Source organism: Megalops cyprinoides, chromosome 5, assembly GCF_013368585.1.
Source record: "Megalops cyprinoides isolate fMegCyp1 chromosome 5, fMegCyp1.pri, whole genome shotgun sequence".
Taxonomy (NCBI): domain Eukaryota; kingdom Metazoa; phylum Chordata; class Actinopteri; order Elopiformes; family Megalopidae; genus Megalops; species Megalops cyprinoides.
In genome coordinates, this window is record NC_050587.1 from 15,349,430 (window position 1) to 15,375,569 (window position 26,140).

Sequence of the window (26,140 nt, forward strand, 5' to 3'; positions counted from 1 at the left end):
CTGTATGTGAGCACCTGCTTTCAAAATACTCTGAATCCCTCATTTACTCAAGTGTTTCCTTTATTTTGGGTGTTACCTTCATCCTGGGGTTCAAGTGGTTCATGAGAACAATGACTACTGTTAATTGGCATAGAGCGACATAAATAAATGAAGTCAAATACATTTAGTAGAGTGTGAGTCCCACTATAAACCCCGCCAATCGTGTGAATTATCAGGTGAAATCTGGAGGGAAAGAATCTTCCCTTTTCATTCAGTAACTGCACCCCCTGGATCCACTGCTTACATCACTTCACCATGGAGACAGAATTTAATTTGTGCCCTGAAATACAAGTGCTATGTCTTTTTGATGATGGCTTCCTTTGTTTTCACACTATATGTAATCTGAACTCTGTCCAACAGACCTGAGCAGCCTGCTGCTAATCTGAGGACTCCCTTTATCCTGGTAATAAGAATTGTGTGCTTTTGGTAGGGTGTTTCGTAATCAGTTAGGTAATGCTTTGTGCTGCAATAGCACACGGCTACTTTAACATGCATGCATGTTCCATATAATAAATCAGTGTCTGTATGACTGATAATAGTTCTGAAAAAGAAAAATGTATACAACTACTTCAGCATGCCTGCATTTGTAATATAATTAAACATTATGCCCATCACAGTGAGTTACCATCTACTTCCTTCCTAAATACAAACACATCTCATAATCAGATGTTTTCTATGCTCTACGGTATCAAGAGTCCAAGCAGGATTTTATTACTGTGAGCATCAGAAACAATTTCAAGAGCTTCATTATAATTTTGAAAACAGACTACATAAAAATGAAGCCAAAACCAAATATATGAGGTTATGTAACCCTTCTTCATGGTAGATCTTGAGTGAATAGTCATTTTATGAATTTGCAAGACACACGAGATAAAAAGTGGCTTTGCTTTCCATCACTTGTAATGCAATTACTCTTCTCAGTAGATGATCAACTGTGAATCGATGATACAATTGCACAATGCATAATAGAAAATACAATATGATTGACTATGTCCTACTCTCTGTCCTTTGAATGACTATTTTTTCTTTATTCCTTCTAACTACATAAAAACCTACCAAAAACCTACAGGGCCACAATCAATGACATCCTGCATCTACTAAGTATTGACTGCTGGAGTTGGCAATACCACAATCAATAATCAGATGCCTTGAAACATTTCAGTTCTGAAAACCAAAGGAGGGACTGCCTACTACAACTATGCCCACAGGGAGCTAGTGGTTTTAAAGGTTTTTTGAAGTTGTGGTCACATTTTATATCATGTGAGCTGTCTACCATTGTGATTACACATTAGCCATATAACTAAGTACTGTTTAACCAAATACTTGACTCCTTTGGAAGAACAAATTGTTTCAGCATGTCCCATGCAAGTTAATCAGAAGGCTGTAACCATAGCTCAAAAGGCTCCAACTTATTCGGCATGCAGGGACCTGTGGAGCTCCTGATAAGTACCTTTGTAACTGTATGATCACCTGGAGTGACTAACATCTCAGATTTTTTTTATCAGCTGGCAGAGGACAGTTTTAAAAGAACAAATGGGGAAGCTTAACAACTAAAGGAGGATCTTTCATAAATTATAAATGAATAAATGACATTCTCACACCCCTTGCACAACATAAAATAGAATGCGAATGTAAAAGTGTAAAAAAGCCACCAGCTGCATAAACTCTTTTGTATACACTAAACAGCACCTAGTTTGATTTTCCTTGAGATGTCAGTCTCAACAAGAGATTGACATCACTGATTACATCTTGAGCATGACACACGTTATAAGAGGATAGGGCCAATAGCGGGCCAGTGACATACATATTTATGGCAACTATCATATATTGACACAGTATGTGTCTAACACAAGTGCCTTGCAAGCATGATATGTGCAAACAACTATCGTTAATACCACTGCACCTCTGAGCAGTTATAGCAACATTGCAGAGATATGTATTCTAGTATCTTATTGTGTCTCATTACTGCCAGCAAATATCGTAACAATATCATAACCATAATAATGTCATTAGCCCATGGCATTTTGAGCAGATGGAACTTTTGTTATATGATCATCGATAACACAGATGGCATTTTACACAATGATATGAGCGCTCCTCCAGCTTGTGAGGCAGCTAGTGATGAAGTCCTGACCCCAAACAAACCTACCTCGGCATTCACATACTCTTATTGATATACATCATCAACAAAAAAAAAACATACACCTCTAAGAATGCCCAATAAGACGTGATTACTGACTGGAATTGGATTATTGACTGGTCTAAGTCTTATGGTGCGTGAATTAACGCTGTGATGAAAACGGCTTTCATGTTCATGTGTGAATTCTGGATGATACGACCTCCCAATAGCAAAAATCATGTAGCGTGGGAAAGGCTTTACTTAACTCATGTAATTACATGAGCATCTGACAATATGTGCTTTTTGAATGATGCCTTTAATCACCATGCTGTGTAACTGTGTAATTGCAAGCACGTCTGTACATATTGTAGAGTAAACTTAAAAAACATCAAGACAGCAACAGTCAAAGCTTTAAGAAACCATCAGCAATTTGAAGGAGCAGGAATAGAATATGAGTTCTCAGCTACATATACATTCCATTATATCTTTTAGGTATAATCACATATCATTGAAATAACTACTGAAGGCATATTGAGTAAATGCAAGACAAAGAAAGATTTTATGACTATATTCATGTTTTAATTCACAAAAATGTGGGCAAAAATGCTGCCAAACTGTTGCCTAATCTTTCTGAAATGGAAAGTATAACCAGAATAAAATATCACCATAACATAGACACAAGAAAGCTTAAGTCAGTAGTTTACCAAAGGGGTACAGTCTCTTATTTACAGTGAAAGCCTGGCCTGTGATAACAGAAAGACTGCTATAGATGTTATTAAAGGACTTTAGGGACTGTTCTCTGAAAAATTACCACTATCTTTCCTCAAATTATCTCTTACATAGCCACATAATTAGCACTTGTAGTTACTTTCTCGAAAACAAGTTTCTCAGAAAAAGCCATTACATAGGGAATGTGTTAATTGAAAACACCAAGCAGACACCAAGTAAATGGCCCTTCCATGGATGAATTACAAACGCTTGGTATGTCTGACCAGACACTCTCCCTGGATTTCAACTGCTGACATAACAGCCCAACATACATGCTTTTTAAATGAATACAAGCTGAATGTGGCCAAGGGCACAAGATGGTGCGGTATGCGGGTACAGCGTCCCATTTGTTAGGGACAATGGCTGACTGATTGCAACGGTTGGGTAATGCAGATGCTTTGCGTACTTGTGAGCGCTAGGCCGGTGATGAGCGCAGCCACCCTGGGGTCATGAGGGCCTAGCAGCAGGGCTGGATATCACGACAGGGCGTGCGCTTTCCCCTCAGCAGGGGGCCACAGGGAGGACATGAGAACAGAATCCCCCCCCGCTGACTGGTGCCCTGATACGGGAGGACATCAAGGAGGCACGACTCACGATCAGCACCTTCTCAGCAAGGGGCCTGGCCTAACCTTTGCTTATGCAGTTTTACATAGTCTGTACAAGAGCTTGTCACTCCGCTGTCTGGATGCTTATATAACTCCTTACGCAACCCAGGAATCTGCAACCCCGTGGTTAAGGCAACTTATTTTGCATGTAATTCAAACTCCATTCTCTTCCACGTATTTGGTAAATGTATACCTACACAGCTGGGTAACTTCAAAAAGTGAAACACAACCTGCCCAATCTAGCTAATAGTTGATATGCTGATTAGCATATCAACTATTGAGGTGGAGTGGAGGTAGCAGAGGGGATGGAGCTGGTTTTAGTGTGTGTTGGAAGGGGCAGTGGAGGCGTGGGGGCAGTCCATTTATTTGCAAACTGTGACACACTCCAAAGTTAATATCAGTAATGGTCATGTAGGTTAGCCATTTCTTCATCAGTTCCTGCTTGACTGGCCAGGATGCAGCAATACCTCAATAGCACTCACTTACACGCTCATTAACTCTTTCATGCCCATACATCAAAGTCATTTGTAAGATTTTCTTATTGGTCATTCACAAAGCACACAACAACTGGTAACCATCAGCCAACAAAACTGACTTACATTCTTGCATTTATATCCTATAGGACAAAATTCCTTTGAATAATTTTCATTAATTTTGACACAACATACTTTCTAGATTTAATTCTATAGAGATAAATCAGCAAACCTCATTAACACCAAGGAAAGCGGTCCATTTACCAGCCAAACAATGCAATCTTCTTTTCAATAAAGTTTCAGACCTGGCAATGTTTTTCAAAGAACTCAGGGCAAGGTGAAAACAAACCAGCATTATTCAGCAAATCATAATGACCAACACGCTGCTTCCATGATGTCTTGGCATGTTTGGGTAAAAGGGGACAGGACATAATATTCTGCCTACAATTTAAAAGGCATATCAAAGCACACTAACAAACTGCATCCGGCTTGACCGGAAAACACCAGTGCTGCCCCAAATCGCGTAAACCTTTCATATCCAATGAAAAGGAATAATCTTATATTGAGCATTAGCATATAGCAAATATTGAGCATAATCTTATATTGAGCATTTCATTTCAGCATTAGTTCCCACTTTGCTCACACCTTAAGCATAGGTTCAGATCCACACTTGTTTTGATTCCTGAGATTTGCTGGCAGGCTGTGAAAAACGACAGCCAGCCAAGCCCTGTCTGCTCAAACAACTCTGAAGTAACAGAGCCATCATATGTATAGAAAGTTACATCATCACTTTATCCAGAATTTCCCCTCTCTCCTGAATTTGTAGGCCACACATAGACACACACACACACACACACACACTGACACTTACACAAAGACACGCACACACACACACTCACACTGACACTTACACAAACACACATACACACACACACAGATAGCCTTCCAATTCACCCTCATCAGATTACATCAGTTATGGTACCCTTCAGATGAATGAGTGAGAAACTGCACATTTTGCTGTAAAGACTATTCTGTCTGTCACAATCCTGGGAAATCGCTGTTGTTAGAATAGAAGTCAGTTGAGGAGTGCTGCTGTAATTCCACACCTCCCCTATTCTTCTATTTACTTTGGAGAACAATATTCATAATAAGCAGTTGTGAACTAATCACTTCTGATAAATAACAGACAGCTGAAAATATGATAAATGTCACATTAAACAACTGCTAGCCCTCTTTCTGTCAGACCCCCTGTCCTTAGCTGTGTCTGAATTTGGAGTTGAATAATTTGAAATCGAAATCCTACCAGAAGGGAATGCTGCAGCGTCCTCCTCTTCCTCATCAAGAGACAGCACAAGCTCCTCTTCAAAAACCTGCGACAGAGAGGTGTAGTCAGATGTGCCAGCACAGCATGTCACAGAGGGAGAAAAACAACTAACAGAGTAAACACATACGCACACACACACACACACACACACACGCGCACTCACAAACACACACTCACACTTACACACACACACACACACGCACTCACTCTTAAACAAACACACACACACACACACACACACGCACACACACACACACACACAAACAGAAATAGCACCTCTTAGAGCAATAAAGGAGAGTGGTATGAAGTGGGGGTGTTTAGTCCATTAGCAGACCACCTGCTTCTCAGAAACCTCTCAGAGAGAGTGCATTACTCACCCCCCTCACCCGTCAATGCAGGTGCCAATTTACTGGCTTGATGTTAATGTCAGTAACTACATGTAATACCAACATAAACCCTGTCCCAATTTAAAAAAAGAGAATAGAATAGAAATGGCATCGTGTGATTGCCGACGCACAAGCTGACATATATACCAAAAACGTGTCATCATTTTCAAAGGGTTGCATCAATGAATGAGCTCACTAAGTAGTTCAATCAAGAATGTGATCAGTGATACAGTTTTACAAAAATATTCAACCCTCCAGAACAATTTTTTGAATTGAAATGCTAGATAAATAAACATTTATATATGACAATTTAACATTTTCTAAATTAACATAAATGATTAACTTTATGCAAATTATTCCATGGGTGGTATCTGGGTAATCCTTGTAACTCAAAGCTCCTATACAATCACAGGGAGAATTGTACGAGCCAAGAATGCACAATAATATTGTGGCTTCAGACACAGCAGGATGTTGAGCATAATCTGTCAGTACTCCCGCCTCCTAGCCCTGCGCTTTTGGTTTTTTTTTCCTTTTTCCCTTGTTTCTGCCCGGCCCCTTTCTCCGCCCCGTCTCCGCCTGATTACCTGCGCACCTGCATCTCATCCCCTCGTCGGTCTGTCCCTTTATATGCCCTGCTCGCTGTTCAGTCTTTGCTAGTTCGTCTCAGTGTTTTTTTGCCTGTTTCGTCCCCGCGTTTTCTTTGCTTGCTTGTTTTGTGATTTTCGACCTGCCTGTTTCTGACTCCGTTTTTGCCTGCCGATTTACTTTGTTTGCCTGATCGTGCCTTCCCGTTTTCCGACCCTGCCTGTTCTGACTTTCCCGTTTTGGATTTGCCCTCGGACTGCCTCTCTGGTTTTGACCCTGCCTGCATACTCGTTTTTGATTCTGCCGTGCGTTTCTCTGCCCTCGCGTTTTTTGGGTCTGCGACTGTGTCCTAACCTGTGCTGCCTGACAGTACGAACTAGCCAGTATGGACCCAGCAGACCTACCTCACCTGAAGGCTGCACTGGAGCTGCAAGGTGCGTTGTTGGGGGGGCATCAGAACCAGTTGGACGCCATCGGTCGATCCCTGGAAAGCTTCGCGACCAACCTAGCTGGCGTCACTGCACAGCTGCAGCAGCTGCAGCTCAACCTGGGTAGCCGCTCCTCTTCCCCTCCGTCCGCAGCAGCCGCCCCGCCTGTCCTGCCCGCGCCTCCGAGCCGGGAACCCCGATTGCCACCTCCGGAGTCGTACGCAGGTGATCCAGGAACCTGTCGATCGTTTCTGTCTCAGTGCTCCTTGGTCTTCGAGCTCCAGCCCTCCACGTTCCCTACAGACCGAGCGAGGATCGCGTACGTCATCACCTTGTTGACGGGCCGAGCCAGGGAGTGGGGCACTGCGGTCTGGGACGCCGATGCCCCCTTCTGCCACGTCTACACCGCCTTCGCCGAGGAGATGAGGAAGGTGTTCGACCGCTCCAGGCACGGGCGCGAGGCCGCCAGGGAGATGCTGCTGATCCGCCAGGGGCGCCGGTCGGTGTCGGACTATGCCATCGATTTCCGCACCCTGGCTGCCACCAGCGGTTGGAACACCGAGGCTCAATACGACGCCTTCCTCCACGGTCTTGCTGAGACCATCAAGGATGAGCTGGCCACCCGGGAGCTACCCCCCAGCTTCGACGCTTTGGTGGAACTGGCCGTTCGTGTGGACCAGCGCCTGACGCAGCGACGAAAGGAGAGAGCTTTCGGTGGACTGCCTGGTCCCTCTCGAGCCCTTCCGCTAGCGCTCGCAGCACCGAGCCCCACGCCTCCGCTTCCTGCCTCACCGGAGCCGATGCAGGTCGACCGCACTCGTCTGTCCCCAGCCGAACGTCAGAGGAGGCTCAGCACCAGGTCGTGCCTGTACTGCGGGCAGGCTGGTCACTTTGTGGCGACCTGTCCGGTAAAAGCCGGCGCTCACCCGTAGCGAGGGGATTACAGGTGAGCGTTACCCCTATCTGCCAGTCCCCTGAAATCCGCCCCCTGTTCTCTGCCTCCCTGCTCGTCGGGGATCAGCCTCATGCGGTCTCTGTTTTGATCGATTCAGGGGCCGACGGGAGCTTCATTGACGCCGACCTGGCGGCCCGCCTGCGTCTCCCCCGCATCCCGCTGCATTCACCTCTGGAGGCCCACGCCATCACCGGAGCCCCGCTGATTCGCATCACCCACGCCACTCCCCCGGTGAATTTCCTCATTTCTGGCAACCACCGCGAGGCGATCGTGCTGCACATCATTGACTCCCCTCAAGCTCCCGTGGTTCTGGGTTACCCATGGCTGGCCCAGCACAACCCCCACATCGACTGGGAGGGAAACAAGATCCTGGGCTGGAGTCAATTCTGCCACTCCAACTGCCTTCGCGACGCTCTGGTCCCTGTATCGCCGGTTGCCCCAGCCCCTGAGGAGTTCCCGGACCTGTCGGCTGTGCCGCCGGAATACATGGATCTCAAACCGGTCTTCAGCAAGTCCCGCGCTACCTCGCTGCCCCCACATCGCCCTTACGACTGCGCCATTAACCTCCTGCCCGGTTCGTCACCTCCTAGGGGCCGCCTGTATTCCCTGTCTGCACCGGAAACCGAGGCGATGAATAAATACATCCGGGAATCCCTCGCAGCCGGCATTATTCGTCCGTCCTCCTCACCCGCCGGGGCCGGGTTTTTCTTTGTGGGCAAGAAAGACGGCTCCCTCCGTCCCTGCATTGATTATCGGGGCCTCAACGCCATTACGGAGAGGAACCGCTATCCCCTGCCGCTTCTGACTTCTGCATTTGAATCGTTGCAGGGGGCTACCGTTTTTACGAAGCTGGATCTACGCAGCGCCTACCATCTGGTTAGGATCCGAGAGGGGGATGAGTGGAAAACGGCCTTCAACACTCCATCGGGGCACTATGAATATCTCGTTATGCCATTCGGTTTAACTAATGCCCCCGCCGTGTTCCAGTCCCTGGTGAACGACGTCCTTCGCGACATGCTCAACAGGTTCGTGTTCGTTTACCTGGACGACATCCTCGTTTTTTCCCGCTCCCTGTCAGAACATGTCCAGCATGTCCGTCGTGTTCTCCAGCGCCTGCTGGAGAACCACCTGTACGTCAAGGCGGAGAAGTGCGAATTCGCCCGTAGCACTATCTCCTTCCTGGGTTTCATCGTCACGGCAGGGAGCATGCAGATGGACCGGCAGAAGGTCCAGGCTGTGGAGGAGTGGCCTCGCCCCGCCTCCCGTCGGGAGCTGCAACGCTTTCTCGGATTCGCGAACTTTTATCGGCGCTTTATTCGCGACTACAGCACGGTGGCAGCTCCCCTCACGGCTCTAACATCTGTCAACAGAGCGTTCGCCTGGTCCCCGGAAGCTGAAAGGGCGTTTTGTAATCTAAAGACCCGTTTTACCTCGGCGCCCATCCTGACTCAGCCTGACCCTGCCCGGCAGTTTTTGGTGGAGGTGGACGCTTCGGATGTGGGTGTGGGAGCAGTCTTGTCGCAACGCTCATCGGCTGACAACAAGCTCCACCCCTGCGCCTACTACTCCCACCGCCTTTCGCCCACGGAGCGTAATTACGACATCGGCGACCGGGAGTTGTTGGCTATCAAGCTGGCGCTGGAGGAGTGGAGGCACTGGCTAGAGGGGGCGAACCTGCCGTTCCTGGTGTGGACGGATCACAAAAACCTTGAGTACATCAGGACGGCTAAGCGCCTTAACCCTCGACAAGCCCGCTGGTCACTGTTTTTCTCCCGATTCCACTTCACCCTGTCTTACCGCCCGGGAGCCAAGAACCGTAAGCCAGACGCTCTTTCCCGTCATTTCACCCCTGCAGATGAGACTCAGGAGCCCGGCACCATCCTGCCCGCCCGATGTATCGTCGGGGCGGCGCATTGGGACATAGAGACCACCGTGCGCACCGCTCTCCAGACCGAACCGGGCCCCAGCTCCTGTCCCCCTAACTGTCTTTTTGTTCCCCAGCCAGTTCGTTCTCAGGTCCTGCAGTGGGGGCACTCCTCGAGACTCGCCTGCCATCCCGGTGCTCGTCGCACCGCGGCATTCATCAGTCAACGATTCTGGTGGCCCACCATGGCTAAAGACATCCGGGACTTCGTAGCCGCCTGCTCGGTCTGTGCCCGGAATAAGACTACCACCCGACCACCCGCCGGCCTGCTGCAACCCCTGCCTGTACCCAGACGACCCTGGTCTCACATCGCCCTCGACTTCGTTACCGGTTTGCCCCTGTCTGACGGTAACACCACCATCCTCACAGTCGTCGACCGTTTTTCCAAGGCTGTTCACCTTATTCCGCTGCCCAAACTACCCTCCGCCAAGGAGACGGCCCAGCTAATGGTGAACCATGTATTCCGTTTACACGGTCTGCCCACCGACGTCGTGTCTGACCGGGGTCCCCAGTTTACTTCTCATTTCTGGAGGGCGTTTTGCAGGCTACTGGGCGCCACTGTCAGCCTGTCGTCCGGCTTCCTCCCCCAATCTAACGGCCAGACCGAGCGGGCAAATCAACAAATGGAGACGGTGCTGCGTTGTCTGACATCCCAGGAGCCCACGACGTGGAGCCAACACCTTTCTTGGGCGGAGTACGCCATAAACTCCCTACCCTCTGCATCCACGGGTCTGTCCCCCTTTCAGTGCTGTGTTGGCTACCAGCCGCCCCTGTTTCCGGCCCAGGAGGAGGAGGTCGGCGTACCCTCGGCGGCGGCGCTGATACGACGCTGCCGCCGTACCTGGAGACGCGCTCGGCTCGCGCTGCTCCGTTCCACAGCCCGGATTAAGCGGTTTGCCGATCGTCACCGCTCCAAAGCCCCTCGCTATCGCCAGGGCCAACGAGTGTGGCTCTCCACACGGGACCTTCCCTTGAAGGTGGACTCCCAAAAGCTGGCTCCTCGTTTTATCGGCCCCTTCCCTATCGCCAAGGTTATTGGTCCTGCAGCGGTCCGGCTCAGGCTCCCGCTCTCGCTCCGTCGCATCCATCCCACGTTCCACGTCTCCAAGATCAAGCCCGTCATCCGCAGTCCTCTCTGCCCTGCTCCCCGGGCTCCGCCGCCACCTCGCCTGATCGACGGAGCGGAGGCGTACACTGTGCGCCGTCTGCTTAAGGTTCGGCGCCGGGGACGTGGATTCCAATACCTGGTGGACTGGGAGGGCTACGGCCCCGAAGAGAGATGTTGGGTCCCCGCCAGAGACATCCTGGACCCTGCCCTCATCCGGGACTTCCACCGCCGACACCCTGGTGCTCCTGCTGTTACGCCTGGTGGCGTTCGTAGGGGGGGGGGGTACTGTCAGTACTCCCGCCTCCTAGCCCTGCGCTTTTGGTTTTTTTTTCCTTTTTCCCTTGTTTCTGCCCGGCCCCTTTCTCCGCCCCGTCTCCGCCTGATTACCTGCGCACCTGCATCTCATCCCCTCGTCGGTCTGTCCCTTTATATGCCCTGCTCGCTGTTCAGTCTTTGCTAGTTCGTCTCAGTGTTTTTTTGCCTGTTTCGTCCCCGCGTTTTCTTTGCTTGCTTGTTTTGTGATTTTCGACCTGCCTGTTTCTGACTCCGTTTTTGCCTGCCGATTTACTTTGTTTGCCTGATCGTGCCTTCCCGTTTTCCGACCCTGCCTGTTCTGACTTTCCCGTTTTGGATTTGCCCTCGGACTGCCTCTCTGGTTTTGACCCTGCCTGCATACTCGTTTTTGATTCTGCCGTGCGTTTCTCTGCCCTCGCGTTTTTTGGGTCTGCGACTGTGTCCTAACCTGTGCTGCCTGACATAATCAGTATAATGTGCTGTTGGACAAGCAATTTCACCGCATACTATTACTGCTTCAGCTATACTGTGCACGAAGTTGTTGAAACTATTGCAATTTGAAAAGAAAATTAATCAAATGACAGCCCTAGTTTCTATACATGCTATTTGAAAGCTGTATTTTAAGTCTGGGCGGCTAATATGATCCAATCTTACCTCACCTAACCTTGTGTTACGGCAGATCTTACTCTGACATAACTAGACACCTGTGCATGTGAGAGCAATTAACCAAATTCAGTGTCTCCATGTTGTTACGTGTCAAACAGACACTGGTTATAACTGTTTTGCTGTTACTTCAATAGTCACTCTAACCTCAGAGGGATCAAACTTAAATCAAAATGCTAGAGCCACCTGATCACTTTAATCGACAATAAATTCAACTGACTTTTTTTTACTGAAACAATTTTTTTTTCTTTTACTTTTTACAATTTTTTTTCTTTTCATGGCAAGGTTGAGGCTTTCCTCTTTTTCCACAAACCACACCGGATTCAGTGCAACAGCTGCACGCGTCTCAGGTTCTCTGGAGTGTTTCTAATTCCTCTGTCAAGAGTCTGTTTAGCGGATTCTGCTGGCCGTGTTCTGAAATCCAGAGCAACTCAACACCCAGGACCTCGCCAGCGATTATCACTGGCAACACGCTCCGGGAGGAACACTCAATCAGCCCGGTCATTAATCATTCCTGTTTCCGATCAGCAGTCTGGTGGGCCTAGCCAAGGGTTCTGCCTCCTGAGATTAGAGCTTTCCTCAATTAAAAGTCCTGATTTGGAGGCGAAAAGAGTACATGTGTTTGATGGAAACGCTGTCATTTACACTACATTTACAATTCCGTTTTGGAATTAAGGTCAACTATTTTTTTTTTTTCTTCTGTAACACTCAGCTAAATGAAGTGCAACGTTTTAGTCTGCCGTTCACCAAAGTGCATAATACAATAACAAATGCTGGGCGAGCAGAACACCAACAGACAGAAGGCCATGTGTTCTACCTTTACATAAAGATGGGTTTATAATTGAGAAAGTGCCGCCATCACAAATTCCCACAGGAATGACCAGCACTTTCTTTTGTCATGGCAACTGGCTGCAGCTGAGAAAGGTCGCCAGTTCCACTCCCAGGTGGGCCACTGCTGTTGTACCCTTGGGCAAGGTACTTAACCTGAATTACCTCAGTAAATATCTAGGGCCAAAAACGGGTGACATGTAACAAATGTAAGCTATGTAAGTCACTCTGGATAAGAGCAACTCTTTAAGCAGACATGATGTAATGTGATGTAATGAATTGGTCATGCTGGTTTCGTTAAAGTGGGAGATACTTACATTATCTACAAGCGCATGGTCCCCTCTACAGAAGTCCATACACAGATCTGCAAGAGAAGAAGAGGATGAATGAGGAATGATGTCTGTGAACGCTGCATACACTGGCCAGACACCTTTATCTTATACTGTCCATCGTGGCATCGGTTCACCACACTCAGCATTGCTCAGCTGTACTCGTCACCTGGTAGACAGTTCACTGCCTCTGCAAACACAAAGCAAGAGCCCACTTCAATCCACTTTTGGCTTCTCAGTGGTGACATAATGAACTGACCGCTATCACACAAGGCCAATCACCACCTCTGTGCATTTAGAGCGGTCACCTCTTCACACTGTACCTGCATGGATTCATCCAACTTCTAACCTTTCTTCATCACATGATAGCTACTTTTCTGAACACTGGCGACTGATTGGTTTGGACTGATTGTGTTGTTTGGTCATTACTAATTTAAATTGGCCTGTGGATTTGCTGCACTCAAGCTTTGTAATTCATGCTGTATCTGAATTGCAAAAAAGACCCTACACTTCAAATCTACTTTGCAGCCACAAGCACTCTACAAATCACCCAGGACTAGAACATTAGCCAAATGAGAATTAAATAAGAAGATAAATTCCTTTATTAAATTATCTGTTCTCTTAGCAGAACCCCTGGTCCATTCACGTTTTCATTCAGTTGTACATTTAGAACAGGACTGCAATTCAGAATACAGTGACTACTTTGCCACTGGGAACAATCATGAAAGATGATTTCAGTAAAGCATGTAATTTCACATCTGATATTTCACACGCTCATTTATGACAGCATGCTGAATGATACAGCTGCTTCCACCAAGCAGAAACTCAAACAGCCTTTTGTGAAGAATATCATGACTTCCGAACAGCACCACATGGAGAGCTGAATAATTTTCTACTCAGTTCTGCAGCTTGTGACAACTACAGACACGGAAGACACAGTATCGACTTACTGCGGCCCAACTAATGGGGCTGCAATTAAAACTCCTGTTACCACGGTTACCTGCAACAGCAACTGGGATCCGTAACGGAGTGACTGTATCTTTTGCGCAACACTTTCTGCCCACCCAGGAGCGAGAGAATACGCTCTTCCCCCGCCACGAGACACTTGGGAAATGCTGCGCTGTCTCACAAAGGTCTGTTTGTGTGCCACCCCCCCCTCCCCAAAATGTAATAAACAAGCTGATTGGCTGTATTCCACGCCCTGCCAGACCCGTCAGCTCACAGGGAAGGGACCTGCTCTAAGTGCTCCCCGGCCGATCGCTGCAGGCGGCATCGGAAATGTACACGCGGTCAATGGTAGAGACGTCTCCAGGCCGGTAACTGGTCATAATGAGGAGCGAAGAGCGGATCAGATGTCAAAATTAAAGGGAAACATAGCAGAGTCACGACACACTACTTAATGGTTAATCAACTGGATGATTTTCTGCACACATAGAAAGTCCCTATTTTGCTTCTTTGCTGATTATAATAACTATTTTAATTATTACCATTAGATACTATCAATTGACTCTACCGGAAAAAAAAAATACAAAATCAAGAGAGTAATATGTTTTAAAAGCACTTACGTAAACTCCCTTTCCAACAAAACTCAGTCTAAACATGCATGAAAAATATGGGCACCCTTTTCAGTTGACATCTCCAAAATCAGCAATGTGGGCCTATATAATACTGGAACTTTATCAGATTTGTTGATCTTTTTTAGCTTCCTGTTGATAGTTTAAGTCACAGAGGCAGTGTTCCAGGGCCAGACACAGACAACACTTCAGCTCAACCGTTTACCCAAAGAGGCATCCAGACAAATGAGACATGAGCCTTTTTTTTGCTGGAAAATAGCTAGCAAAACATTCCAGAGACACTGCGCATTGGAACCTTTTTTTGCCAGCCAAAATTTCATTGGTGTTGGCCAAGCCAAACAAGACATGATTGCATTGTTTTATTGTAGCTCGTCATTTTTTCATAATTTATTATTCATGGAGGCTACAAAACTGTGACAGGCTGTACCAAAAGAATAAGGGAATAAGAGGTCTCCGCCACCCTCTATCAGTGTGAATAAGCTTACAGCTGCTCAAAGTCTGTCCTCCCACTCTAGTCCAAGAAACCTGATCAGCTGCCATTTAAGGCTTGATATAAAAGGCAGAAGATGAGACATGGCTACATAAAGTAATCTGAAATGTCTGAAATATGCAATCATGACTGTTTATACTTTCCACTCTTCCTCTTGGCTACATTTTTCTTTGATTTTACCTGTGATGAAAACTGCACTTGTGCAAACAAACAGCAGGAAAGGGGTCACACAAACTGCGTTCACTCGGTTACTTTGACAGCTCAATTGTTCTTGACGCTCAGGACAACAATATGTCATGCTTTTCAGCCATGCAAAACACAGCAGTAAATATGCCTATGCTCTCTCCCTAAATCAAAAGCTGAGAGGCGAGCTGATGCCCCACATAGATAACAGCTGACCTTACAGCTGATGTGAACACAGCAAACAGACCACATACCTCGGGAAATATATGTTCGGCTGATTTATCGTACTGTCAGGGGAAAACAAGGGTCTGCAATGCGCCGTCATTGTCACGTCCCCCAGCAGAGGGAGACGCTGCGCAGTCCTTTCAGTGAAACCGGCTTTCACACATGCTAAACGGATTTGAGTCTTACATCAAAGGTGCTGCGGTGTTTATCATGGTTCTTCCGAGTGGAGCAGTGACGAAACATCAATGTACAGACATACAATATAAATGGAATGTGTTGGTGGGACTTTAACACCAGCGTTGATGCGACACACGCTCACAGAATTTAGACTTGGGAGTGTTCGTTTCTTTAAACGCGTGAGGCTGAGGTAATGATGGGCAGCCTCCAGATTTTCCCCCATGAGCAGGAAGTTGTTCAGTGCATTTAAAATAATCAGCCCCTCCCTGGTGACTGGTGCCATGTACATAAATCAGGCACTGCTTTGCAAAGCATTTACATTTACTCATTTAGCAGACGCTTTTATCCAAAGCGACTTACATAGGTTACAGTTCTTTACAATGTTATCCTTTTATACAGCTGGATATTTACTGAGGCAACTGTGGGTTAAGTACCTTGCCCAAGGGTAGAGCAGCAGTGACCCAGCGGGAATTGAACCGGCAACCTTTCGGTTACAAGTCCTGCTCCTTAACCACTATGCTACACAAAGCAGTGCCTGATATGTGAGATATGTCTGCTACATTTTCAGTCTAGCACCTAACTCATGGGATAAGCACCATTATCGATGCAGTAGCGGAGGAAGGATGGTTTGCATTTGGAATCAGCCATTGATGGACCACCCTCAGTCACAATGCATCTACATGAGGTGGCACTGGCAAATAAGGTAAATGTCAATCACTTTTGCCCTGTGGCAGAAAAAAATCTAAATCTCACTCAACATGTGACTTGATGCACGTATTATAAGATAAACTGTAAAAGTATGTATGTAAAAATGTTGCAGTACTTGATATATGATTAATGTTTAATGTTTTATATTTTATGGCTGTATAACAGACATCTTCAAATCATATTGCTTACATTTTAGATATCATGTTTTACCACATACTGATTCATATGACTTTCTGATAGGAGCTCCCTAAAGGATACATTTGAATTGTCATGTTACTAACGGGAAGAAACACCACACAATAACCATACTCTCATCTAGAAATATGAATTATATGAACCTGCACAACAAATAGAAAAAACAATCTACCTTTGTTATCTGTGTCTCCTTCACTGTCTTCCCTTTTACATTCATTCAGCAGTCCACTTCTTTTAAGTGCTTTGGTCTACAAGGGGCAAAAAAGACATTGAAGTATAAGAAACTCATGAAACACATCAGATGCTTTAGTTCTGAGACCAACAGCTTCCTTGGTCAGAAGCATTTCACACCAATTTACATCACAGTGTGAGTACATCTGCGAATATTAAAACTATTCCGAACCAGCACAGCAAAACAGATGTGATCATCTGCCATGTACTTTTGCACTACACAACACTTGACACCATTGAATGACATGAAATTATCATTTTAATATACTCCACATTCATAGTCTCAATAGCTCCTTTTCAATAACCAGAATACATGATGGAGTTTTTAAGATAAATGATTAATGAAAATTGTTAACCAAACATCTTGAGAAGCAATTCTATAATGCATAAGAATTAAATTGTGTGCTAATTTGCCTCCAGAAAGTGAAGGTTGTGGTTACTGGCTTGTTGCCAAACAATTCAACGCACTTTCAGGTCTGATTTCACAATTAAGGAAGTGCTTCTGTATCCACAATGTTACAAAAAGTACCTTTTTTACATCCCTGAAATGGTAAAAAAAAAAAATGTGTGTTTACCTTTGTGTTCAAATGGACATTTTGGCCAGAAAAATGTATATAAAAAGGTAACATAGGCATAGTCGACTATATGGGGCTGAGGTCTACACTCACCTCTCTCTGTGAGTTCTCATCCCTTTGGTGTTTCCTTAAGAGAAGAATGTTGGACTCGTGGTTCTGATCTGAACCCCTTCCAAACACCAGTGTCAGGGTGTCAGAGCTGTGGCAAAACCTCAGCAGACTGGAGCTGTTGGCCCAGACCTGGGACATCCTGACACAGGGCACGACTGGCGAGTTGGGAGGGCTGCAAAATGAACCATGAGGCACATTATCTGAGTCTCTTGTGTTTTCTGTCTAGAGACCAGGCATCATAGCATGTAATGTAAACCTGTTAAGATATAAAGGCAACACAGTCAGTTTAGACACAGAGAAACCCTGACACAGATAGGACAATCATAAACAAATCAACTGAGGCGTGTACTGGTAATATATTGATTAGGACTGATTTATGGAGGCAATGGTTTCAGAGGCTAAATTAGATATGGTGCCATAAACTGCCGTTATAAATTTCAAACAAAAACAAACTTCCTCAAACTGAAAATCATTGTCAGCCCATTTCTTGCATGAATTAAAAGAAATAGATTGGACTTGTACATCAGTAGATGTTTCCCTGACACAGACACAACTGAGCGTTCTAATTTATTTTTAGTGTGCTAATCATCAATTTAATTCACACTATATCTGTGCTGTAGAGTTGCAAAACATAATTGCTACGTTTAAATGATCCATAACATATCTGGCACTCACTAATGAGCTCATTCTTTTCTTCAGATTCCTTCCAGGATCTCTAATACTATTCACTCCTCTGATGTAGTAGAATCAGTTGTGTTACTACAGGTGATTTAACAATAGAACATGTCTCAGAAATCCTCCTATTTGTTGGGTTTATTTATCAAGTTACCTTCCCTGCCCCATGAATCCGAAGAAACTGACTTCTTCCTCTTTGGAACAATAGACCGTTCTCTCTTTTGAATGACGAGTCTTTAATGTCACCATCAGTTGCATATTTTCTTTGAACCAACTGTGACTATGTGACCTTTACTTGCCTCTCAGTTTCAGTGCTGCTTTTTCTGAAGTCAAATCAGTTACAGTTCTCACCATTCACTTTTCGCCATGTTTCAGAAATTAGGTTAGAACAACACATACAGCTTGTGGACCTGCCGTGTAGACTGGCCCCGATACCATTGCACAGGTAATACACAATTCTTGCCTCCATCTGCTTCTATCGCCAACACAAATCCTGATATTTCTGCCTCCTCTGTGACCTTGGTTGCCATGGCTGCAGACTATAATGGCACACTGTTGCCTTGGTCCTCCTAAACAGCCGTTTATTTATATATTTTTTATCAGGTTTGCAATTCTAACTCAAAACAAATACAATTGCTCAAGATAAAGAAGATACACCTCCTTCTGAAAAAACCTGCTGAGATCTTAACATTTTGCTGATTTCAACTGGGGTTCTGCAGCCAAAGGACTTCCATAAAAATGAGCTTGGTGTCCCATGGCCTTTCGTCACACTGCCCGTGCGCTAATCTGAGGTTTTAATTTCATAACTGAACAATATCTTACACTAAATTAATTTCTCATGCTAACGTGACCATGCATATTTGGAGAAAGGCTCAGACCTTGAAGCATGCAGTCACATGTATTAATTTTGTGTAATAACTGATCCAACTCCATGAATAATTGATCCAGCTTTGAACATATTTAAGAGATTGAGTGGAACAAGAGAATTGCCTCTGCCACTCCAGCATTAGACCTGTTTACAGGGGAGAGAAAGTAGCTTGTCTGTCTGGATTATGTTTAGGGAGGAGGCTTTAACTGAGCACAAATGACATCTTTGCGTGAAATCTGAACATGACTCAGAGCCAGGTAGCCTTCATACAATGGAGCTCTCACAAAGCATTCTTTTTTAATTGAAATTATCTTTGAAGAGTAGTGTGGAGAGCTTGTTTTGAAGTGGGCAATCCAACATCTTTCATTTCTCTTCAGAGAGATAATTTAGAGATAAGGGAAGTATTTGAGCCAAAAAAGAATGGTATGTAACCAGTTAAAATGAAACAACTTATTAAATTGTGATTTTTGGAGGAGGTCTCTTTTTTAGTGATTAAGCAATCCAAAACAATATGCATAACAAAGAAAGGGCAACACATCTCTTGGAGGGGAAAGGGTTACATATCTGGGATGCACCACTGGGTCCAAGAGACCACTATTGATATTTGTTTTCCACTAACTCTGTTACAGAACCACGTGCTGTCATGATCCACACTCTTTTCTTATATACTTTGGGTGCAAATATTTCTGCAGGGGAATATTGAAAATCTATATTGGTATGAGGTGGAAATGTCCGTTCACATTACAAGCCTTAGGCTTGCCAGAAGACAATTTACCTTTATCAGATTTCACCTAGTTCAATCTAATTTCATACACACTGTGCCAAGCTGTTTTCTTGTAAGACAGCCTTTTACAAAATATAGATATTGCTTCTAACTTTGCAATGTTGTAAACAACTACATTAAAAGTGCTGGGAAAGTGTACCACCAGTGGGAGCACTGTATGATGTATAAATCCAGTGCTTTTTATGTATTTGACTGAATAAATCATGTTTTTCATATTATATGTAATAGCTTCTCTAAAAATATTTAACATCTTTTTATTTAACATTTCTTAAACTCAGAAGGAACAGAAGGAAAGATTTTGAAACATTATTATTGTTAATTTTGGTTAAATCTATGACCATACTGTTTGACCATAAGACTAGTCATGACAGAGGGACTGTACAATATTGCAGTAGTGTAGAACACTGCACACTGACCCTATGGGGTGAATACAACTTTATCAAAATTACTCACGTTGTAAGGCAGTCCAGCATGGCCTGCTCTCCGGACTGTCTGGCCAGCTGCAGGGGCGTGTCGCCCTCCTCATTGGACAAGCCCAAGGCGGTCACACCCCCAGGCTGACAGAGGAGGAGCTCAGAGAGGCGAGGCAGGCCCAGACGCACAGCCAGGTGGAGCATAGTTTCTCTGGGATGGAGTTCTGGAGAGGAGAGAGAGGACCGAGGGAAGAGAGAGGAGGAGACAGAGAAAAAGAGAGATTTGTGTCAAAGTTTATTTAAAAAAACATGAAATATATGCATAAATAACTCAAATACCAGAGCAGATATTAAACACCACTGTGAATCCTGAAAGACCTAGAGGAGCAGCTAAGTAGTTGGTAAACAGGCCTCGAGCCAGGAGCCCTCAGGCAGGGGTTCAGGGCTAGCTTAGCACTGGGTCTCCAACTCAGAGACGGCATTCACAGTCCACCTTTATTCAGGGGCTTATAGAAAAACATTGCACGAGCTGTGTCATCTGTATCCCTCAGTAGAAACCAGACATAAGACTAAAGGTCAGCTGATCTTTCAGGTCTGCACTAATTCTTTTTACATCTGAAAATAACAGGCAGTGAAAAGGTCAAAAGGCTCACACAGCTTCCCGCATAAGACAACATGATTCTGGGGCATAAACACTGATCCCAGTGGCTCATAATTTGCTAAATTGTACAGGACAGCCTGAGATTCAGATGTACCCGTTCTTACTCTGTCCACACTTAATTTCTTTGTACACAGCATTCATAATGCAGGCTTTTAACTGAAGGCAGTGAAGATAAAATGAAAGCTGTACCATTTGAATAAGCTGAGCATGGTCCAATGTTACTGGATCCTACAATGGCACACATATTGTAGCTCTATAAACATATTCCTCAAGTCTGTCTTCTTTTTTTTTTTTGAAGTGGAATTACTTATTTCACTAATTTCATTGTTCAAGTCCCAGAAACTGTGCCCCTGTGACACTACATGTGACCAATCCACAGAAACCTGATTAAGAATATCAAGACTGTCTTCTAACACAAATGTGAAATGTTTGTGACAGCTAGCAAAGGCCTCTTGGACAAAAATGCACTTTGTTCAACATTGTAACTGTTTTTCTTACATTTTCAAGACAATATTGCCCATATACATTCAAATTTTTTCATTAATTTTACGTCGTTTTTGGTTGGTAATCATACTGTCTCAAAGTCCTCAAGTGAATACTACAGATTCACAAGTACAGATATATTGACCTGTCACCCCAGGTGTGCTGTGATATTCTGTGCAAGTGTCACGCATCAATCAACATCAGTAGGCCCTTTCACCTATGAATCCTTCTCCCCTTGTCTTCCATAAGCCCATGGGCAGTCTTCATTTCCTTTTGGTGAAAACTTTCCTTACAATTTACATTTTCCCCCTGAACTGTTTTCTTTAGTTCTTTGAATGTGCCCCTACTGGCAGAGCTCATGTTGGTTCCTAGAGAGCCGTTTCAGGAAGAACTAGGCCCCTGAGAAACACAGGAATTCAGACGGTTCTAAACCAGCTCATCCTGTCTGTAAAAATGCACAGTACACTGTGAGCTAGAAGGTGAAGATGTCACACTGTCAGCACAGTTCTGTTGCCTACATTATTTAAATTTATCCTGATTATTTACTGTGTCCATGTCCTTTTAAATGGACTGGATACCATGGCAACATTATCTTAGCTAATAAATGTTAATGGTGGAATGGCGTGGATCAATAAACAAAATCTGGTGAACACAAGTCATTAAAGGGAACTCAAATGCCCACCCACACGTTATGGAAAAAGTGAGTCCTTCTAGGAAAAGTTTCTCAAACCAAGAAAGAAATGAATGGGGCAACCCTCTGCTAATTCAAACTGACGTCAAATTGCACAGAGGATTCACAACCCCAGTGCCTGGCACAGATCAGGCTGCATAATTTACCACACACAACAACTTGTGGAAGAATTTCAGCTATCGCTAGCATTGTCTTTCCCCCAGTGAGGCCAGATCCTGCTAAAACTCATTTGGACTGTAAGTCTTTCTGGTTAAGTTGTTCAGAGGGGAACAGCTTCATTGAACACTTCAGTGTTTTTGTAGTATGCACAAAGGTCAGAGGACAAAACAACACAGCACCGCCCCCCGTGTTAAACTGTGGTGGCATTGTATAGTACATTTGTTTGCATTTAAGAGACAGGTGCGTTTGAAGAGAACTGTAAACAATACAGGTCTTGTCAAGCATATCTGGGCTGGCCTACCAGAAAGCTAACCTGGTACTATAGTTTGGGTACTGTACCTGAATCTATAAGTTCTAAGGTACATGACTGCTTAGCCTGAATTGTTTCAGTTTTACATTCAGCAGTATAATTTGATAACCTTTAAAGAAATAAGCTATGGAATAATGTTAAGTAAACCAATCATCTATATTTTTAATTTTTGATGCAATTTGAGAACTTCTTGGCTGAACTCTTCTTGTAGAGAGTCACACAAAGGCTGGAATCCGGCCTTGGTCACTGGATATACACTGCCTCCCCTAAATCAAGTCCTCTCCTCAGTCTTTTGGCCCTCTTCAACAGCCTATTGTCTTCTCTTAACTGACATGCCATGTAGGGATACCAAAAGCTAATAGTTATCCCACATGTCATCTCTCTGCACGCCAGGAGAGAAGGTGCAAACTGCCAGCAGTGACACATCAGACATTCTCATTCTGAGCGGCTGTCTGAGAAAAGAGGCTTCTTTCCACCTGCTTTCTAAAGCAAAGAATGAAAAGAGAAAAGATGGGTCATTAGTTTAATCCTCTGGATATAGTTTCTTCAAAGCAGGGCTGATCCGCTTTCTACAAAAGTGTAGACTGAAATCTTGCGCTGAATTCAGACTTAACCTGATTACAACGCACAACTTTTCTTCTGCTTGAAGTTGAGATTATGTACAGTGATGTACAGCTTTTGTAGCTCTGAGAGTAATTAGACCATTTCATTTAATTTGAGGTTGTAAAAGCCTTAATTTACAGCATGTTGGACTGTATTAATTTATTCAAAATGTAACGGAGCCAACATTCAGAGTCATACCTTAGACCTTGCCATTTCATAAGGAAGCCTAAAAAAATATTTTTAAATTCTATTTGTAGGGACCCAGAAGAACTCCATGTTCTTTTTCCCTGTAATTGTTTCAGATTTACATTAGTGTGCAGATGGCAAAGTTGTCTTTAGATGAATTTCAGTTGAGAGGGAAATCAAGAATAATTGAACCATTCTGCATGCACACACAAAGGTGAAAGTAATCCTAATATTCACTTTCCATGGTAATGCAATCTCAGAGATCCAGTTCACACTTAAAATTCCACTCCATGTGAGCTGATTTAATAACATATCAGAACTCTTCACTTGCATGCAAATTCCACAATTTTTGACCAACTGATTGCATTTTGGAAATAAACTGAATTTTTAGTTAAAAACAATTTGTTCAACTTTCCAGCACATGATTAAAAAGAACAGATATAATGGGGCTGATTTATTTTGTGTCTTATTTATAAGCTATTCAAATTCCAAACTGAATAACTTTACTCCCTAATGTCTCATTATGTGATCATGTCCTTGGTACTTCTGTTATTTTTAGCTTAAAGCCCTGCAAAAATATAAAAAAGAAAGAAAAAAGAAAAGGTGTTCTCTCAAAGATTCCTTGTACCGAAATAGCTTCATGATTTTCTTTTTACTAAATGATTGACTTGGAAGCTCTTCGCAAGGAAGCTGGAGCAGTGGCAAATAGTGAACAGGGTCAGAAAGACATTTATTTATACACTAAAGAGATGAGATGATTATGCTATTACAAATGTTTTTCGATGCGTACAGCATACAATAAAATACCTTATTGTTGTCTTCAGTTTCACTCTTCAATCATTATTCAATCTATGTTTTTTAAGTGTGCAGATGGGCAGCACGATTTCCAAAGGAAAGTTGCATCAGATATTATCATGCTGGAATCCTATCAAGGAGCTACTAATTTAAAAACATACGTAAAGGCGTGTTGACCTCATGCCAGGGATCATTCACACCACATAAGGAAAACACAAGTATTTCAGGTCATGGAGACACAAATATTTTTTTTTCCCTTCAGGTTTGACTCAGGCGTAAGGGAAGCCATCAATCTAACCCCTGTGGCGCTCCATCCTTGACTAGAACAGTTCCCTGGAACATTCAAGCACACATTATACTCTTCTGGTTCTTACACAATGTTTTTCTTTAATGTCAGTGACTGCGTAACTCATGATGGTATGTTAAAACAGAAAAAATGTAATCCTCCCACAACCAAAAAATCAATTGAATTATGGAAGCATGGATTTCAACAAAAATATTTAAAATCCTGTTGATCTCCAGAACTAGGGATGCAAGCCCCCAAATATTACTGAGAAGATATGTTGTCATAAAAACTAAAAACATTTTGAGAATGCATGTTTGACTTGACTTTGACAGCAAATACAAAGATGTGATCGAGTTTGTTTTTTCTTTAATAGACAGTAACCCTAAAGAGCATGAAAAATAGTTGCATGATCCCTCAAATTGAATTTCTCAACATCTTAAAAGAATTTAGCCAGACAGCTTTAAAAAGACATTTGATTTGTCTTGCAAGGAAACAGACTGCCATAATTGCATTTAAAGGTAAACGAGATTTGCTCTGTGCATTAAAAAGGCAAACACACACTCACTTATTCAGCACTGGAGATACCCTTGGGATACATCATAGTCTGTGGAGTCCTTTTCTAATCTTATCCCGTTCAGCTATAATCCTGTTCCAGCCTTTTCCCTTCTCTTTCACAAAAAGTGTCTGGGCCTTTATGACCATGGGCAACCAGAACAAGAACCAGAGAGAGTGAACAGGCATAAAGCTGAGAGAGCTAAAATATTGTTCTCATGATTACTTTAAATGGAGGACGGTTTCAAAAAGAATTCTTAATCTCACCTATGAAAAATATATGTGGTATTAGCCACTGCCTTTTACCTTACAAAGATCAGGCAGTCAGAAGTGAGCGGCGTGATTATTGTGATTGCAGAGTACAACATATGGGATCGCAATTAAAAGACCCTTCAGCAAACCTCACTGTCTCATAATCTTCTTTACACTAATGGCTATAATTGCCCCATCTTTGAGGAGGCATTTTCCTTGCTCTGCTGCATCTTGAAAGCATGTCATCTGATGTTTTTATTTTATACCACAGTACCCCCATTCCCTGTTTGCTCTTCCTGGCAACGGGCCAGCGCCCAACATTTCACCACACTCAGCAAAGGCAACTCAGGGAGGACTGGGGGTAGTCTTTGGCGGACACTTCTGATACAACTCAATCCTAAAAACATTAATTTTTAACATCCATACTGTTTACCCACTCTCAAACTGTGCAACTGCCATTTTTTGAAAAGACATGGGTAAATACATGGTCATTAGAAAACAGTGTGTGATTACGGTATGACAGTAATAAAAGCTACACCACATTGTAATAGAGTAAACTGGAATATCAAAAAAATAAGCATCTTTTTCAATAAAAACACCAGAAATAAATCAGAATAGATAATATTGATTAATTTAAATCAACAATGTTATAAAACTGATTTGAAATCCAATCCAACTTTATGAAGCATGCTTCAGCAAATTTGAATCGTTGCTCTACTCAATAGCATATTAATGGTTGATGTCGTGTGAAGAGAAGCTTCACAGAGAGGCAGTTGTCTAAGGTAATATACACAGAGCTTGTTGCTAATTGTAATCTACATGACATGGTCTAGGCAGCGATATTTATGCAACCTTTTAAAAGTGTAGATGTCAGAAGGATGTCAGAAGCAACCACTGGAAACATACTATGGCCTGGCACAGCTCCAAAATGAGGCACATGGGATTTAATGTAATCAAATAATTTCATACCAGCCAGAACAATACATTCTTAGAAAAATTAAATCACATGTCATTTACAAAGATACACACTGATGTCGAGGCAACAATCTTTAGCTTCATTCTTGAAACACTGACCACAAGATAGACAGAGGGCACCTTGCGAATTTTTTTATCAGCAAAATGTGT

General features: G+C 43.9%; 1 protein-coding gene across 4 annotated transcripts in view; it reads right to left on the minus strand.

Annotated features, from left to right (window-relative positions):
* The window catches only part of arhgef28a (Rho guanine nucleotide exchange factor (GEF) 28a), an 87,959-nt gene that overhangs the window by 42,617 nt on the left and 19,202 nt on the right, over positions 1 to 26,140 (minus strand). For all 4 annotated transcript variants that reach the window (XM_036528840.1, XM_036528838.1, XM_036528839.1 and 1 more), the window contains exons 5-9: positions 20,078 to 20,261; positions 17,280 to 17,469; positions 16,553 to 16,628; positions 12,817 to 12,863; positions 5,308 to 5,374 (exon numbers count right to left, since the gene is read on the minus strand). In XM_036528840.1, the coding sequence (XP_036384733.1) occupies positions 5,308 to 5,374; positions 12,817 to 12,863; positions 16,553 to 16,628; positions 17,280 to 17,469; positions 20,078 to 20,261 (564 nt within the window). The remainder of the gene's footprint in view (positions 1 to 5,307; positions 5,375 to 12,816; positions 12,864 to 16,552; positions 16,629 to 17,279; positions 17,470 to 20,077; positions 20,262 to 26,140) is intronic.